The sequence below is a fragment of the Sander lucioperca genome, chromosome 4 (genome assembly GCF_008315115.2).
Source record: "Sander lucioperca isolate FBNREF2018 chromosome 4, SLUC_FBN_1.2, whole genome shotgun sequence".
In the NCBI taxonomy this organism is placed as follows: domain Eukaryota; kingdom Metazoa; phylum Chordata; class Actinopteri; order Perciformes; family Percidae; genus Sander; species Sander lucioperca.
Genome location: NC_050176.1, coordinates 4,769,075 through 4,788,053, shown reverse-complemented (window position 1 = coordinate 4,788,053; position 18,979 = coordinate 4,769,075). Strand labels below are relative to the sequence as shown.

The window sequence follows — 18,979 nt, the reverse complement described above, 5'->3', positions numbered from 1 at the left end:
TTGCAGTAGCACAGTGACCTTGATTGATGACTTCTTAAGGCTGTTGATAATATCCACTATGAAATCTTTGTTTTTGTTGAACTCTCCTTCGGTCATACTCCTTGATCCATCAAATAGAAAGACGAGGTCCACTGTCTTTTTTTCACATTCTGAAGGAAATCGCAGATTTAAACTTTGTAAAGAATATTTAGTCAGGACTAAAACATCGAGAATAATATTTTAACTCAGAAAGGACAATATAGTATAATCACAGAGTGGGAAAAGTTTACACTCTCTAAATGTCTGTTACCTTGGAAAGCCGGTGTGAAATTGGAAATTGGCACAAGATGATCTGTGATCTTGTAGCACAAGCTGTTCATATAGGAGTTCCCATAACATTCATGAATTAAACTTGGACTGCAAACCTAGATCATGACATATGATGGGGGAAAAAAGGCATTCATCATATTGGTTTGTTTTGCTCCGAACAGTCACAGAGAAAGTGTATTTCATTGAGCTTTGTGATTTTCTTACAGTGAATTGGGAGAGTTTGGAGTTCTCAGCTATTGACAGGCCAAAATGCTTGACTGGTATTTTTGTGTCTGTTGGAGAAATATCAGTGACAGTGGCATTTGATTATTCCTCTAAAAAATACATGAAGCTTTTTAAGTGTTCCCATTTCACATTTCATATTTCTACATGGTTTGGAACAGTACATTTTTCTGTTTTTAATTGTGTGATTCATTCATATAACATTGACTTAAAGGGTAACTATACCATTTTTTTTAACCTGGGTGCTATTTTCCTATGTTTTTGTGTCTAAGTGACTGATGGGAACAACAATCTTTGACATTGGTTCAGTAATAAGCAAGATCGCTGCAGTCAGCAGCGGCAAAACAAGTTACAATGTAGCCCTAGTTATTGGGCAATTGTGCAGCTTGTATTTAAGTTCACAGAAGTGCTTGTTTGCCACTGACAGACTCAGATTAATATTCTGTGTGTCTGACAACATTATGGAAAGGATTTCTAAGAAGGTCGAACTTTCTGTTAAAGATCCTTTTTTTTTAAACATAAAAACATCTGCGAAAATGCGTTTGCTAAACCCACCAGACTCCATGTAAATAAACTGTAATTTTAGCATCGCAAATTACACTTGATTCAAAGTCGACAGCAACAACATAAAACTATGAAAAGCCGTTTTGGGGTCGTCTTTCCACTTTTCCAACAATTACAACTCTAGTTTCGGTTGAAATAAACACACAGTTTACAGATTTACATGTGAAAATATGTTGGCTCTATACGCGCTAAAAGTATTGTTATTTTAAATGGATTCTGGTGGGTTTAGCGCTGTTTCTGGTTAAACAGAAAGGTCTTAAAGATGTTTTAAAAAGGCCTATCTCTGTAGGGATTCTTTCCATGTTGTTGTCGGACACTTAATAAGAATAATAATCTGAGCCTTTCAGTGGCAAAAAAGCAATTTTAGTGGACCACATTAACGGTGGACATTTGTCCCATAGGGTTACATTGCAGCCCAGTCTGTGGCTGCCGGTTACAGCTTTCACGCCTAATACTGGGCCAATTTCACAGATTGTTGTTCCTATCAGTCACTTACACACAAAAACATAGGAAAATAGGGTCCAGTTTGTAAAAAACAAACAAAATTACCCTTTCAAAAAACATGTTTATATACCTTCAGGGTTGAAGCACTTGGTGGTTTGTATTTGGTCCAGTTTGCATATTCCCCCTGATCCATTTAGCTGTAGCGGTGCAGTAACGATTATTCTGTGGATGACGTCAACCGTTTTAGTGGCCAGGCAGGCTGACATGAGCAGCACAGTTTTAAACGGAAGGAAAACATACTGGGCCCTATCTTGCACCCGGCGCAGCGCGGTGCAAGTGTCTTTGCTATTTTAAGACGCGACCACGTCGTTTAAATAGCAAATGCACCTGTGTGAAGTGATTGCGCCATTGACCAACAAAAACCTGTTCTAAAGTCAATAGCGCAGCATTTCACTGTTATTTTAATAGCAAATTAGTAAAATGCGCCTAGGCTTATGCACAGCGCAGACACACTATGCTTGTTACACACACACAGGGAAGCGCAGCAGCACACAAACATGCAAAAGATTACAAATAAAAATATTATGGTGCAAATCCGCCATCATAATAGCAACGCGCCAAGGTACAGACGTGCCTGGCTTTTAAAGGCAATGGGAGATGACACTCTGATTGGTTTATTGCATGTTACGCCTTTAACACACCTATGAATTAATGAAGACACTAAGTACAACCCTTTTGAACCATGCGTCTGGCGCATGGACCCTTTTTTCCGCCGTCAAACTAGCAAAAGTAGATTTGGACACGCCCTAAACGCACCTGCGCCAGGCACTTCACGCCGTGCCCTTAGATCGTTAAAATAGGGCCCACTAGCCTCTTTGACCAAGTAGTTACAGGAACGTAGTTATAGGAACAGTCCACTTCTAGTTCTGAACAGTTCTACTAACTACTCTCCCCCAAAACTGTTTTTCTATTTGTATTCGCACTGGCCAAGTGGCCATAGGAACTGACCTTTTGTTATTATAACACAGCCATCTAACCACCACATGTGGGAAAGGGAAAAGGGAAAAGACCCTGCCCTGAAGTAGGAGCTGAAAGAGTTACAGGAACTACGGTCAGAGGAACTTAAAAATCCCCAAATTGGTCCAGTCGGAACACTGGGTAGGGTTCTAGGAACGTTATGTTCTAGGAACTGCAAAAATCCCTCCGGTCGGAAAGCGGCTACTGTTGCTATTGTAAGCAGGGAGTTAGAATGATCTTTAAGATGCATCAGAAAGATTAGTTGCAGGATGCAACATCATTCAAGGTGATAAACCACAAAGTGTTGCTGCTTTTCACAGAAGCTTGAGATAAAGTAAACCGGAATTATCTTCCATTGACACTTAGATTAATTGCGAAATGGCTAATAGAAATTTGATCAATTTAACTTTTAACAATTTTGACAATTAGCCTACAGTAACAATTAATATCAACTGCACCACCAAGCTGCAAATGAAAACTCACCCTTTATTCGTGCCAGACATGAATTGAAGCACTTTGTAGCCAAAGAAATCATTTTGTTCACCAGTATAGACATCAGGATTTGTCATATCAATGTTGAAAGCCAAAGATACCGGGATGGCTGCAATATGTGAAAAAAGAACACATTTCAGTTTTGTAAGCCTTAATCTAAATAGGTGGCACCTAATTATATACAGTATACTTCTAATAAATACTCTGAATTTGAGAAATAAATAACATTACTGTTTTAGAAATAATGTCATGTTTTAAAGATGGGTTAATAATCTAGCACTGCCAGGTATTAATCACTACAGTTGTTCTTCATGAACACTGTAAAACTTTTCACCGTAAATTTACTGTAATATAATGGCAGCAGCTTCGCCAGTAAACTACTGTTTATTTACAGTATGCATACTGTTTTTAAAGTTGAAGGCATTTTACTGTAAATAGACATACGGTTTCTTACTGTATTATTTGAATTTACAGTAATATACTGGCTGCAGTGTAATTCCTGCCTTTTTCTTTATTTTCCCCAAGATGCATTGGTATTAACAGTAAATACCTATAATCTGTAACATTCGCAGATAGTGCTGTAATATTTTTATTTTCTCCCAGAATGCATTGCCATTTACAGTATTATCCTGTATAACATTAAAACAGTAAGATACTGTGAGATTTTAGCTGTAAATTAGCATCAAAGGTTTACAGATTAAAGCAGCTAGAAGGATTTTTTCACTGGTTATGAAACCGTCTCAATTGATAATCGTGCCTATATGACTTACATAAGCAAACAAAACCATGAGCAAGATGATTGGCTTATTCTCTGTAGTTATTCTTATTGCTTCTCACCGGGTCTGATTCACTCAGACAAAATGATTCACAGCACACAGACCGGAATTTTCTCAGGCAAAGTTTGTATGTTAGCCAGTTAAAAAGAAGCAAGAGGAGATTTTTCTTTAGGACATTTTATTTTTGATCTTATATTTTGTGGTTGTGGCTAAAGCCAGACAAAGAGAAAAAGAAGAGAACTGACTGAAGAACAAAAAAAAGGGCCTGAGCGTCGACTGTGGCTAAAACCCTATTGAAACTATTATTTTAAATGTTATTCTTCTGTGCTAACTGTGCATTTTAACATCATTTTGGACCATCATGGTAGGGGAAACACTGAATTATGTAACTAGAAAGACACCAACTTCTAAAAAAAAATAACTTTGATGCTAAGCCACAGGGCCATTAGTACAAAGGCGAGGTGGGTTTTAAAATCAGACATTTCCAAAATGCAGTATCAATAACTTTTGAAAATTAGAGATTGATGCGATTTTGACTAATGGCTGACAAGCACTATTTTCTGTAAAATGGCTCAGAATATTTTTTCTGAATGATCTCAGCATCTAGATTCTGGGTTTAGTTTCACAATTCTGGGGTATCCCCAGAGCAGAACTCCATAGCTCACAATAGATTAACACAGTTTTTTGTTTTGTTTTAGCAATTATTTTTTAGGGGTTCCCGGATCAAATTTAAGGGTGCTTCAGCACCCCTTAAAGAGGGCTAAAATCTCCCCGGTACCTGCCCAGCATCAATCGACCAACTAGCTGGTGAACATAGTGGAGCATTTTAGCATCTAAAGAGCCACATATTTCCCTCAAGAGTTGGTAAAGACCATGACAGAACTACATTTGCTACATATCTGGTGGATGTGTCAACAAGTTTGCCATAAAAAGCTTTATATGGTGATATTTTCTCAATGTTATGCTGCCCCCAAAGGGCCAAAAATCAGTTCATGGTGAAAAAAAAGTTTCTGTGTTCAGCTCTCTCTGTGTATTTTTTACAACATATTGTCAGGATTTAGAGAGACAGTTCACCTAAATCTCCAAAACAATTCCCCTTTAATGCTAGTTGTATTGATAGTTTGTTTTGTTGTGCTGAAGTTTTGAAATATCCATATCCATTTTAAATATCCCTGATTTTTTTTCTGCCACCCTACTAGTTGAGGCAAATTAAAGTGTGTGCTGCTCAGAGAAATTAAAAACGGACACTTGAAAAAATTCAAAAGCAATTTGTTTCTGGTTCCTCTAAATAATCCCTGGACCTTTCAGTTTCTATTGCCACCGTTTCTTCTGTAAAAAGTAATTATAGTTAAAACTGTTGGAGTAAATGTAATGAAACCTGAAACTGCATAAACAATTCACATTCTGCCTAGAATGAGTTTGTGGTCTACCCTGGCTCACTATAGATTTCCTCAGCGTTTGCACACAGCACAGTATCTTTACATGAAACTGAGGGTTGACATTTAAAAGATAGATTATAATAAATACAATATGATCAAATCTGTATAGTGAACACTCAAGTAAAAACACACCTAATAGGGTTTTACAACTTTACAAAAAATGCAATTATTTTTTTACCCTAAAAAAAAAAGCTCACACAACATCAAACATTTTGTAAGGGTTTTGGCCTCAAAATCACTTTCACATCTTTCCCCACACACATAAAGCATTCATATCTTTCCTTTTTTAGATGGATATTTTCTCATAAATAACTCTACATGTAGCAGAATTTTTAGATCTTACCAGCAGCCACCATGAAGGTGAGCAGGAAGATGCGACGCTGCCCATGCATCTTTCCCATCACTCTCCTCGCAGCAAACAGTGCTGCTGGTATTTTTCGCAGTGTAACTTGTGCAATACTTCCTGTGTGCTTTTTAAATGAGGGCGTTTCCGTAACAGGTGGTTGTGACACTTCTGTTCTCACTGCAATTCTCTCAGAAGAATGCATCTCTGCCCTCATGTTTAATCTTTTGTTAGGTTATTCCTAAAACCTTCATTTTGACCTTTTTTAGAAAATACTTTGGTTTAGGGGGAAAAAGTATGCTGCAGAATAAAGACAGTACCACCTCTAAAGATGTTAAAGTTATTGTTAGCACAGGCGTCTCAGTGCAACTCAAACATACAAGCAAACACACAGAGCTGCAGACGTTTTTGTGGTTAGACAGTCTACTGGGTCAACAAAAGATTATGCTAAACAAGGGAGGAAGCTATAGACACACAGATGTTATGCACATTCAAACTAATTGGTGGCAGGATTCAATTCACTGGGACAGTTTCCCTTACATTTCTTTATTGTTTGTTCGTATCATATTTAACGTTAACATTAGCCTGGACCACATTTTGGGTAACCCCCACAACATGTTACACCATAATAATAAATATTTACTGAGAACAAGAATTGTATTGCTGTGACTGCTCCACTGTACTTGTTGTGCCTTGAAACAGTAGTTAGTAAAGTGAGAAACATGCGACCAGTGCGCTCTGATAATTATACCATCTCATAAATGTGGTGACATAAGAATGGTTTATTCCAGTAGTGGAAGAAGTATTGAGATCTTTAAGTAGCAGTACCTCACTGTAAAAATACTCCACTACAAGTAAAATTCCTGCTTTCAGGTTTATACTTGAGTAAAAGTACAAAGTACAGTATTAGCAATTAAATGTAGTTAAAGTAAAACTATCCTTACACAGGATTGGCCCATTCATCACTGGAATATTACTGATGCATTATCGTGTGAGTAGCATTTTAATGTTGTCATGGTGGAGCTAATTTTAACCTTTTTATATACTGGGTAATATAACTAGTGTGTGGTCAATTAGTATAATGCAGCCCCGTACAACTCTAACACTAACTATGACCTAAATAATTGACATATAAAGAAAACGAAAAATAACTCAACGAAAACAAAACTTTATTCGTAATTCCTCACATACTGCATTTAACCCATCCTAAGCATTAGGAGCAGTGGACAGCTATACATACAGCATCCGTGTCTCAGGCACACTTTGACATGTGGCCGGAGGAGCCTGGGATCGAACCACCCATCTTGTGGTTGAGGGGCAACCTTTCTACCTATAAACATAAAGGTAAATTTTATGGCCCGCCTGATGTATTGGACTGCATTTAGTCTCGCATTACCAGAACTTCCTCCACAGCGCTGTGGAGGAGGGTCTGGCTAGTCCACACAGCATTCCCGGATGGGAGAAAAATGTACTCTGGTTTATTGGCATTTCTTTAAACCAATCACAATCATCTTGGGCAGTGCTAAGTGCCGGATGGAGCCATGGTGCCGCTGCGAAATAGCCTCTGGAAGAAAATTGTTTTGGTGGAACGTGTACGTTCAAAGGTTGTTTTAGTCGTGCGAGAGAAAACTCAGATTAGACAGATAGTCTAACTAGCTGTCTGGATTTACCCTGCAGAGATCTGAGGAGCAGTTAACCATAGTCCTCATAAATCCACCGGAGTTTAGAATTACAACACAAAGAAAGCAGGAGTTGACGGACATCCGGCCGAAAATGAGGGACATCCGGCGGAATTTCCGGCGGCACCTGAACAATACCGGAAATGAAACGTCGTCGATATAGACTAGACTGCATTAGATTGTACAAGCAGCCTAATAAAATGGACACTGAGTATAGTGGAGCTTTTCGCTACTAAAGCACCCATTTTGAACTTTATCAACCAATTGATGGTCCTGCTGTACCGCCTAGATGCTTCAGTGGGCTGAAACTACTGGAAATTAGATAGAATGCAGGTTTCAGGCACTTCCGCATTGGCTTCATTTTTTTAGGCCAGAAACCTTTGTCCATTATTTTTTACAGCCCATGGCTACAACACGGATACATTCTAGGATAGGAGGAACGTAATGCTCTGGGTTTTTTGCATTTCTCTAAACCAATCACAATCGTTTTGGGGGGAGCTAAGTTGAGAAGAAAAATGTCAATTGTCCTTTTATTCTGTATGTCTGCAATATCTCCACTGATTAGTTTTTAACATGTGACTGCTGTTCCTCTATGACAAAGCAGCCTTGCATAATTTGTTTTTCAAGAACTATATGAAATTGTCTGGGCCTACATGGCTCTGGCAGAGAAGCAAGTACAGTCTTGTTTCCTTTTTCATTTCTTCTTTATTTTATCAAATGACTGTTGACACAGTGAGCAAACGGGATGTCACTTATTTCTCAATCTTTAGAAACAGTAGACCATTGTAACTGCAGTACAATAAAGTAGTGTAGTTTTTAGTGCACACTAAAAATCTCCTCTGTTCATCAGAACAAAATCTCACATAATTTTCTCATTCAATCGGCACTCTGTACCAGATTCTGATAGATAGATAGATAGATAGATAGATAGATAGATAGATAGATAGATAAAGTAGATATACAGTGGGGGAAATTTGTTTTCACAGTCTGTTTTATGCACATGGCCATAAACACAGACTAATACATCAACAGATGACATAAAGACAGGTATATAGACACAAAGATCATCATTCTTCGAGGCTTGAGTAAACAACAGGCTTTTGAACCTTGAGAGAAAAGTCCACCACTGGGCAGCCCTGTGTTATGCAGCCCAGAGAAATGATGTCTACATGTGGAGAGAGATACATAGATAAGTTCTCTAGAGTCACTCCTCCACTGGCCTCGATCAGTAGTGTTGGGAACTCCTCCTTCAGTGCATTAGCTGCAACATGGAGTTCCTATAGTGAGAGAGGTGTATCATTTCATGTATTTAAGTGAGTGAGTGGAAACCTGGCATTGAAAATGATTATTTACCTGAGGTTGAAAGTTGTCCAGCATAACAATGTCTGCTCCAGCGGCAGCTGCCTCTCTGCCCTCCTCTGCAGAGTGGCACTCCACCTCAATCTTACTGCTGAAGCCACACACTGACCGGGCAGCTTTCACAGCCTAGGGAAAAAACAGGGTTTGTGGTTTTTTTTCTCCATATTCCAATACCATTTTTTTCTTCCCTATTCCAATACCTAAACTTGCCAATTGGCTGATATATACTGAGTACCGAGTACCCACCCAATACCAGTGCGTAAAAAAAAAAGATTAGGGCTGTTCTCGACTAAAGAAATTCTCAGTCGACTAACACTCATATGATTTTGTCGACTAATTGATTAGTTGATTTAATCGACAGATCTGTAAAACTGACTTTCTCCACAAAGAATCATGCAAAAGCACCACTTTAAATCTTTTGTTTACCATAGATGTGCTCATAGGTTTCTTGGAAATAAGGATGAAAAACCATTAAAAAATCACTAGACTAAAGAAATCTTAGTCGACTAAGACCAAAACGACCGATTAGCCGACTAATCAACTAAGAGGGGACAGTCCTATATGTATATATATATATATATATATATATATATATATATATATATATATATATATATATATATATACACACAGTGCTGCTCATAAGTATTCATACCCATGTTCAAGTTGACTAAAAAGAGGAATAAAAAAATCATCTTTTGGAAATTGATCTTAATGCCTTAATTAAAAAAATTAGGAAAAATCCGACCTTTTAAGGACACCAATTTTTTTTGTGAATTAATAATGTATTGTAAATAAATAAATGTTCTTCCTTAAAATACAGGGGCCATAATTATACATACCCCTATGTTAAATTCCCATAGAGGAAGGCAGATTTTTATTTTTAAAGGCCAGTTATTTCATGGATCCAGGATACTATGCATCCTGATAAAGTTCCCTTGGCCATTGGAATTAAAATAGCCCCACATCATCACATACCCTTCACCATACCTAGAGATTGGCATGGTTTTATTTCAGTTAGCCTAATACCTGGTTTGATTTGCATTGATATGGATCTTAGCTGTCCCTGTGCTGTGGAAGACGTCCTGCCTCGTTCCTGTGCCAAAGACGCCGTGTCCCAGCAGCCCTCAGGACTACAGACCGGTGGCTCTGACGTCCCACATCATGAAGACCTTCGAGAGGCTCGTCCTGGAGCAGCTAAGGCCTATGGTCAGGCCCTTCACTGATCCACTACAGTTCGCCTACCAGCCCATCCTGGGAGTTGAGGACAGCATCATCTACCTGCTGAACAGAGTCTACACTCATCTGGACAAGCCTGCGAGCACTGTGAGAGTCATGTTCTTTGACTTCTCCAGTGCTTTCAACACCATCCGTCCGGCTCTACTGCGATGCAGGTGGAGGCCCCCATCGTGTCCTGGATTGTTGATTACCTGACGGGCAGACCACAGTATGTACGCCTAAAGAACTGTGTGTCTGACAGGGTGGTCAGCAACACTGGGGCTCCACAGGGGACTGTCCTCTCTCCCTTCCTCTTCATCCTCTTCACCTCGGACTTCAACTATTGCACTGAGTCCTGCCATCTTCAGAAGTTTTCTGATGACTCAGCAATAGTTGGCTGCATAGAAAAGGGTGATGAGACTGAATACAGGACTGTTGTGGGCAACTTTGTCACTTGGAGTGAGCTGAACCATCTGCAGCTCAATGTGACAAAAACGAAGGAGCTCGTAGTGGATCTGAGGAGGGTGAAATCACCTGTGACCCCTGTTTCCATCCAGGGGATCCCGGTGGACACTGTTGAGGAGTACAAGTACCTGGGGGTGTACTTAAACAATAAACTGGACTGGACTAGACACGCCGAGGCTGTCTACAAAAAGGGCCAAAGTCGACTCTTTTTCCTGAGGAGGCTGAGGTCCTTTAACATCTGCCGGACGATGCTGAGGATGTTCTATCAGTCTGTTGTAGCCAGTGCTATCTTCTTCGCTGTCACATGCTGGGGCAGTGGGATGAAGGTCGCAGACACCAACAGACTGAACAAACTGATCAGGAGGGCTGGTGATGTCGTGGGGGAGGAGCTGGACACACTGACAACCGTGGCTGAGAGGAGGATGCTGTCCAGGCTTCAGTCCATCTTGGATAATGTCTCACACCCTCTCTACGACACACTGGCCCAGCAGAGGAGCACCTTCAGCAGAAGACTCCTCTCACCCAGATGCACCACAGAGCGCCACAGGAAGTCGTTCCTGCCTGTGGTCATTAAACTCTACAACACCTCCCTCAGAGAGTCACACACCCCCTCTCTGTAATCATCTCATCTCAAATATAGACTATTCACTTCTCTTTTTTATTGCACTATAATCATCTCAACATAGACAATCATTTTCTCTTTTTATTGCACTATTTGCACATAACACTGTACATTTCATATTTTATTTATTATTACTGTATATTTGTTTTTATTATATATGTTAAAAGTCTGGATAATATATGTCGTTTGTATACCTGGAGTGGTAACAAAAATAATTTCCCCCTGGGATTATTAAAGTATTTCTGATTCTGATTCTGATATCTCAGTTAGCTATTAGGCTAACTGAAATAAAACCATGCCAATCTCTAGGTATGGTGAAGGGTATGTGATGATGTGAGGCTATTTTAATTCCAAAGGCCAAGGGAACTTTATCAGGATGCATAGTATCCTGGATCCATTAAACAACTGGCCTTTAAAAATAAAAATCTGCCTTCCTCTATGGGAATTTAACATAGGGGTATGTATAATTATGGCCCCTGTATTTTAAGGAAGAACATTTATTTATTTACAATACATTATTCATTCACAAAACAAATTGGTGTCCTTAAAAGGTCGGATTTTTCCTCATTTTTTTAATTAAGGCATTAAGATCAATTTCCAAAAGATGATTTTTTTATTCCTTTTTTTAGTCAACTTTAGCAGGGGTATGAATACTTATGAGCAGCACTGTATATATATTTTAACAGCTTTATTCTACTAACCCTGTATGTTATGGGTTGGTGTGTTTTATCTTATTTTGGTAGTCTGTTTCTGTTCTGTATTTTGCTCAGTTTCCTGTTTTATTTTGATAGTTTGGTTTTCTGTCTTGTCTAGTCTGGTTTTACTTTATGTCTTGTGTTTTCCCGCCTTTTTTGATTGTACTGCCCAGCCCTAATGTGTTTCACCTGTTTCCCAGCCGTTGTGTCACCTGTCTTGTGTTACCTCGTTACCCTGTGTATTTAGTCTTTGTGTGCCCCTTGTCTTGTGTTAGATCACTGTTGGTGTTTGTGTTCTTTCCAGTCAGTTTGTGTTTGTTCCCAGCGTGTTTGCACATAGTTTACCAGGTTTGGATTCTTCCCTTTGTCCTCACTTTGTTCCCATTAGTTTGCTGTTAGTTTGTTCCTTGCCTCTGCATTTGGGTCCACCTATTTCCCCCTGAACACAACACTGTATGGATGTGATATGATTCCTATCATTGTTGACTATTGCCTGGCTCAGGTTAAACCCTTTGTAAAACATGTACAAATACTGTACATTCATAGAACAAAGGCCATATAACTATGTTTTATGTTTTATCTAGTTTGACAGTCAGTCATAATGAAAAAACAGATTTTCTTTCAGGGCTAAATTATGGGGTTTCGTACTGGTGCATTGACTCGCATACTTGTCGACATCGGTACCAGCAGTTTAGGCAACATGGAGGCTTTTCTGATACTGGTATCGGAAAAAAATCTCTACCTATGACAGACGTCAGTCTCACCTGTCAGACATTGTCTGTTTGCAAAATTTACAGAAACCAAACTTCATTAAAAAAACTAGATTGCAACACATAACCCACAAGATTATACATGACATAAACTTAAAGAGGCCAGCATGAGGAGGAGGTGCCAGGTTGTTGTGGCTGTGTATGGTTCTTCCACACGATACTGAGGCTCCTGTTTGTGAAATCAATAAATTGTTAAATTGCCAATATGTCTTGTTTCTTCAAACTTCAATCATCCAATCCACCAAACACCAAACGAGTCAATGGCAGAATAAGCTGTTTGGCTTTTCAACGGTATAAGATTTATAGCCAAAACGCATTGTTACCACAGAGAAATAATCTACCAAACACAAATTTCCTTACTTAAGTTTATAATCAGAATTTGTGAAGCCTAAAATTGCACAACTTTTAAAAGGAGGGGAATTGAAATGACATACTGTACATTCAGAGAGATGGTCTTCAAAGTCAAATATTTTAAAACTATGCATCTAGTTTTAGTTAACATTTGAAAATCTATGGAAGTAAAGAAAGGGTTTCATTTTATGAGCAACTGAATATCCTGTTGTGGGAATTGAACCTCTTCTGAATACAATTTTTAGATTTTAGATCCACATTTGACCACTAAATGTGAGCAACTTGAATGTAGTTTTTATTAGCCATGCTAGTGGCATGGCTTTAGGTATGGCACTGTCTGATGTCTTTGGGTCAGTGAGAGGGATGGATTTTAATGTAGGTACAGACTGTCATGGTCCCCAGAGGATGAAACCAATGACTTTGCCCTTGACAGCACCATTAGTTCAAAAGTTTCAGTTTGTCCAGAACTTTCGAATGACATCCCCATAAACCTTAGCTTCATGCTAATTGCCAAATCTTAGCATGCTAACATACTAAACTAAGATGGTGAACATGCATAATGTTATATCTGCTAAACAACAGCATGTTAGCAATGTGATTGTTAGCATGTTAGCATGTTGACATTAGCATTAACCTCAAACCAACACTTTTCCTAACTACTAAACCAAGTTTTTGAAATTGCACTTTAAAAGTGGGGAATTGAAACATTACATTCATTTAAATAGGTCAGTAAATAGTATTCAGTAAATGTTGTATTTATGTATTTTGTTTTTTAAATTCAAAATAAAAATCATGGCCTTTTTGTTGCTTTTTTTGTTTTCTCTTTAACACTGCTTAAACTTCTTAACTTGGAGAGGTTAGTGGTGTTGTAGCCTACTTTCCAATGAGCTGTAAGAACATACATTGTGTGAGCCATTTTAACTGGACCTGTCGCAGCTGCCCACCTGTGTGATACTTCCTGAAGCCCAGACATGGTTGTCCTTCAGCATCACCATTCCACTCAGGTCTTGTCTGTGCATGGACACACCGCCAACCAGCATGGCATACTTTTCCACCAGACGGAAGCCTGGGGTGGTCTTGCGTGTGCCAGCCACTTCTCCATGCCATCCTCCTACTGTTGCCATTGCTTGGAGCTGAGAACAGCGGGTGGCAATCCCCGAGGCTCGGGCCAGGCAGTTAAGAGCCGGCCTTTCCCCGAGGAGGAGGCATCTTGCTGGGCCTCTCACCACAGCAGTCAGTGTGATGGCATCTGGACCTGTGGAGGTGAGATAAAGTTCAGAGAGTTTAGAGAGTTCCAAAAGAAGAGAGAGTTTAGAGCACATGTGTCAAACTCAAGGCCCGCGGGCCGAACCTGGCCCCTCTCAGGTTTTAATCCGGCCTGCATATCAATTTAGGTTCACAATAAATGTAATCTAGTTGTGCGCCAATCCCAAGAAGACAGGAAAGTGTTTTTCAAACTGCAATTACGCGGCACTCAAAGCAGAATTTGGCAGATTTGTGGACACTCAGAAACTCCCACAGAACCAGTGAGTTTTCATATTCAGGCTGAGAAACAGGTTGCTGTGAGTCGGCTGTGTGGTAGCCTACTTTTAAAAATGTAATCTTTGTTTTGCTTGATTTGCTAAACTCTATGATGACTTTTTTGCCGACTTTTGTAGAGCTTTATGTCAACAAATATGCAACAAAAGTCGAAAAAAGCATCAAAAGTGGTGGAAAAAGCAAGAAAAATGACAATAAAAAGTAATACAGTCAAATATATTTGACTATTCTTAATAAAAGCATGTCAGTAAACTATACTTTTTAGTCAACACACTGGTGGAATTACCACAATGCAACTCAGCAGTAAGGGAAATATGCAAGCACCCCTCCCCTAACTGAGTGACAAGTTAACAGTAATGTGTAAATCCAGCTGAGGGTCCTGTGTTAGTACTGTAGTGACAGTATATCTTTAATATGTGGTCTGTTGTAAGCTGTCTGACTGGTGCATCTTTTTGTCACTGTGCATGGGTGGGCGAACAAAAATGTCCCCCCTCTAGGGTTTATAAACTTCTCTAATGTGATATACTGTATTGGTGCTTTGAAAGACAGTGCGTAATGCCTACCAATCTCAGCTCCCTCCTGGGAAATCCAGTCCACGGTGCAGCCGACCTCAGTGAACACTGCTGTGAAGAAGGGGCTCCCTGCCAGGACGCTGTGTGGTGTTTTACACAGCAACCTCGCCTCAACCTCCAGCGAGCCCACACACACTCCTGCCGGGTCAAAGTTTGGTGTGTCCTCTGCCAGCCACTCCCGTGCCAGCCGAGTCAGAGTGTGAGGTGGGATGGAGTGTGCTGCTTTGTGTGAGGGTGGAGACATTCTGTAACCTGGTGATGGAGGCAACTTGTATCTTGTTGCTCCACTTAACAAGGGGAAACTGAAATCAGACAATGAAGTGAAATTACTCTCAAACTGCTTTCTGGTCTCACAATAACAGTGTGATTCAGAAATCAGGTCTGAGGTACCCCCATAGCTCTGTCCGAATCGGTCCGAATGAATGAACTCACGTTGAGTACCCCTCCATTGATTCCCAATAACTTAAACAGCTATTTTGTATATATTTGTTTCTGTATTTATTGTTTATTCTTATTAATGTTTAATATGTTTGTTTGTGTATGTATGCACCTTTCACCCAGGCAACGAAAGGGAATGTACCACATACCGAAAGTGATGAGGTGTTGTTGGTGAGCGCGGTCAATTTGCGATGTCGCCCTGACTACGGCCAGAGCCATGTCTTTATCTACATATCTATGTTTATCTATCACTCTGACTACGGCAGTTCATTGGAACGAATGCGTCAATAGAGCCGCCATCTTGGAACAGGGGAGGCACTCCTCTTTAATGCATCAGCGTCAATGTAGGCAAAGGTCTAACGGAAATAAAATCACTATAAATCGTCAAAATCTCATGCGATGTTTTAGTTATTTTAAACAAAAGACAAAGAGACTAATTCATGTGTTAATACAAAGGATATTTATTATAATCAGTTCACAGATATGAGTACAAACGGAAACTTCACCCTTCTGAACTAAGAGTTTCTGCTTCAAAGTGAAGTTTAAACAGACTAAAATGTCCAGGCTCATTCCTCCACTACTGATTCATTTATTTATGTGTGTATTTATTTATTTAACGAGACTTAAAGTCATGTTTCGTCGTCCACAGTCCGAGTCCCGCCAGACTCCCTTTAGGAAACCTGTGATTTAAACTTCAGCAGGCTGTGACAGTCCGCTCCGCTCAGTCCTGGTTCTAGTTCTCCCGGGCTTCCCTTCCCTCCAGCGGACCCAGCAATACGGCCTGGGCCTCCAGCTGCGTGGTGTCGGTTTTAGCTCCCAGGAACGGGCAGTGAGCTCCAGGTCCTGCAGCTGCAGACGGACTCAGCTGCCCCGCTGTAGCTTCTATCCGGCCGCGGCTGTCGAGACGTCCCCTGTTTTTCCAATGTTTCCGTCAGGTCCGCGTCCTTTAAAAACTCCAAACACCGACCACACGTAAAGCAAAACCGCGTTAAGCTGTTCATGTGTTTGCCACAAAACGGGCAAAACATCCCTCGGACGCAGTCCATGTTCGGTCACCATAAACCTCATTCATGCGAATCACGCCATATACTTCACCACAGATATATATACACACACATAAATATTGAAACTCCACAATGACAACACGAATTGACCGCGCTCACCAACAACACCTCATCACTTCCGGTATGTGGTACATTCCCTTTCCGTGAAGAATCTGTCATTTGTAAATTTGTTTCGGGACTGGTAAAAGTGTTTTGCGTCTTGTTAATTTGTTTTCTAAAATGTTAATTTGTTTTGTCCTTGGTAAAAGTGTTTTGCCCATGTAATCGTGTTTTATGGTAGGTAAAAATGTTTTCCAAAATGTAAATTTGTCTCGAGCTTTGTAAAAGTGTTTCATTCTTTGTAATGTTGCTTTGCACTTCCCGACCACCGTACTTTTGTGTACCCCCTGGCAACTGCAGAAGTACCCCCCATGGGTACAGGTACCCTGGTTGGGAGTCACTGCTGTAGATATACAATTGGAAAGTATGATAATAGAAATCAATCGCTCCTCTCACTCTGTTTCCAGAAGAGAATTATCACCAAAGCTGTTCTTACACTGTGACAGACTTCCTGTCTGAGTGGCAGCTACAAAAACAGCAAGGAAGTTGTTATTATAAAGTTATTAAGTTTGTGTTATTATAAAACCTCATAACCATGATTAAAAAAACAAGAATCCACAAAAAGAGAAATATCTATATATGGAGACTACATTCAACAGTTTCTCAGCAACCTGTCCCCCAAATTCCGCTTTTATGTCAAACTATATTGACTAATTAAAGGAAAAACCTAAATAATACAGGGCACAAGTGCTCACATAGTGCTCACTGAATGTTTTTTTTGAATATGAAAATGATTTGTGAATAATATGCTGTGGCCTTCACAGTCACCAGTCAAGCCAACTGAACACCCATGGGAGATTTTGCAGCTCTCCACCACCGTCATCAAAACACCAAACGAGGGGATATCTTTAGGAAGACTGCTGTTCATCCCTCCGGTAGAGTTTCAGAGACTTGTACAATCTATGACGAGGAGCATTGAAGCTGTTCTGGAGGCTTGTGGTGAACCAACACACCACCAGGACAATTTATGTTTGTGTTCCCTATAATTTGTCGTGCATATGTGCTGCATATCAACTGTACATGCTTCACTTTGATCATTGTTTTCAGTCTAATCTACATTTTAAAAACGGGTGTACGTGTCTGCTTCCACTGAAGAAGTTAGTGTTGTATCATAAGCTACAACAATGTAGACAACTAGTATACAAGGATTTATTAACCAGTGGGGGGATGTAACTACATTTACTTAAGTGCTGTACTTAAGTACAAATTTGATGTACTTGTACTTTACTTGAGTATTTTCTTTTCATGCCACTTTCTACTTCTACTCTGCTACATTTCAGAGAGAGATATTGTACTTTTTACTCCACTACATTAACCTGAGAGCTTTAGTTACTAGTTACTTTACAAATTTGCACACAAAACACATGTAGTTTATAAAATATGATGTTTTATCATAAACTAAACTACCCAACAATATAGCGACCTACAAGTCCAGCTGAAATGATTAGAGGATTAAACACAGAACTGTTTGGATCGTTTCCAGATACTTGCATAATTTCAATTAAGTAACATTTTCAATGTAACAGAGTATTTTTACTGTGTGGTATTAGTACTTTTTTTAGATCTAAAGTAGAAGATCTGAATACTTCTTCCACCGCTGATTACAACCACAGTATATTCTGTCACACTTGGACAAGTTCATAGCTGTCTAGTCTCAGATTGGAACAGCACAAATGAATGCAAATGACAAATTTACTTACATCAATGGCTCTCCATTTTCTGTTGGTCCCAGACTGTAGAGTTGTAATGCTGAGCACACAGAGCCACAGGAAAAGTGTGATATGGAATTTGACCCTGTGTCCATGTTGGAATGTTTGTTAGCATTCTAGGTTTAACATTGATTGTTTAAACAAGGCTGATTCACAGGCCAGAATGCATATTTGGATAAATGAATTGAGGTAAATACAAGATTTTGAGTCAATGCCTACCATACACTAGAAGACTCTGAAAATACTTTGAAAAGAGGAAGTCAGACACCTTCTCACATCTAAAGACAATCTGTCATAATCTCACAGAGTTTTTAGTTACAAACTATAAGATTTTGCTACCAAGACTTAAAACTTAAAAACTTAAAACAAAAGTTTTATGACCACCTTACACCAAACGATTGAAACGATGGGAGCGTGTCCAACTCTAGCAAGACTCCTGTGATTTCATTCCGATATTGGAAATTTGTCTGCGACAGTGGAATCACTTTAAAAGTCGTTTGGTGTAAGGTCGGCATAAGCAACATACATGCAAAACCTGCTGTAGGCACGCTAACCCACAGGCTGTGCATAACAACTACAATATGCAAATCTTTTGCATTTGGAATTTGTGAAAAATCATCTTCAGCATTTGCATACAAGCCTATACCTGCCTGTTTCCTAAAACAGGCTCTATGCCAGTAATCAGGTCATTTTGGGTCACTCTCTTGCTCTCAATGTGTGCCCCAATAGTGTGGTGGCCAGCAGCAGTGTGCTGACTATGTACAGGGCAGTTATTGCAACACCAACCACATTG

General features: G+C 39.6%; 2 protein-coding genes across 6 annotated transcripts in view; both read right to left on the bottom strand.

The window, feature by feature from the left end:
* zmp:0000001082 (integrin alpha-D) overlaps positions 1-5,805 on the bottom strand; it is a 30,560-nt gene extending 24,755 nt beyond the window's left edge. Inside the window, exons 1-6 of one of the 2 annotated variants that reach the window (XM_031284407.2) lie at positions 5,607-5,805; positions 3,040-3,157; positions 1,670-1,761; positions 514-581; positions 290-404; positions 19-149 (exon numbers count right to left, since the gene is read on the bottom strand). In XM_031284407.2, coding sequence (XP_031140267.1) covers positions 19-149; positions 290-404; positions 514-581; positions 1,670-1,761; positions 3,040-3,157; positions 5,607-5,664 — 582 coding nt within the window. In that variant the 5' untranslated portion in view covers positions 5,665-5,805. The remainder of the gene's footprint in view (positions 1-18; positions 150-289; positions 405-513; positions 582-1,669; positions 1,762-3,039; positions 3,158-5,606) is intronic. The other variant, XM_036000671.1, reaches the window with a different exon arrangement.
* A 1,897-nt stretch (positions 5,806-7,702) lies between these two features.
* LOC116039656 (nicotinate-nucleotide pyrophosphorylase [carboxylating]) lies at positions 7,703-18,296 on the bottom strand. 4 transcript variants are annotated; one of them, XM_031284604.2, is made up of 5 exons: positions 18,178-18,296; positions 14,868-15,178; positions 13,710-14,020; positions 8,639-8,770; positions 7,703-8,562 (listed from the first exon to the last, which is right to left on the bottom strand). In XM_031284604.2, the coding sequence occupies exons 1-5, from the start codon at positions 18,279-18,281 to the stop codon at positions 8,353-8,355; spliced, it is 1,068 nt and encodes a 355-aa protein (XP_031140464.1). In that variant the 5' UTR covers positions 18,282-18,296; the 3' UTR covers positions 7,703-8,352. The 4 variants fall into 4 exon arrangements, with proteins under 4 accessions (XP_031140464.1, XP_031140465.1, XP_031140466.1 ...); XM_031284605.2 differs by having other exon boundaries at positions 14,868-15,163; XM_031284606.2 differs by having other exon boundaries at positions 14,868-15,121.
* Positions 18,297-18,979: the final 683 nt, after the last annotated feature.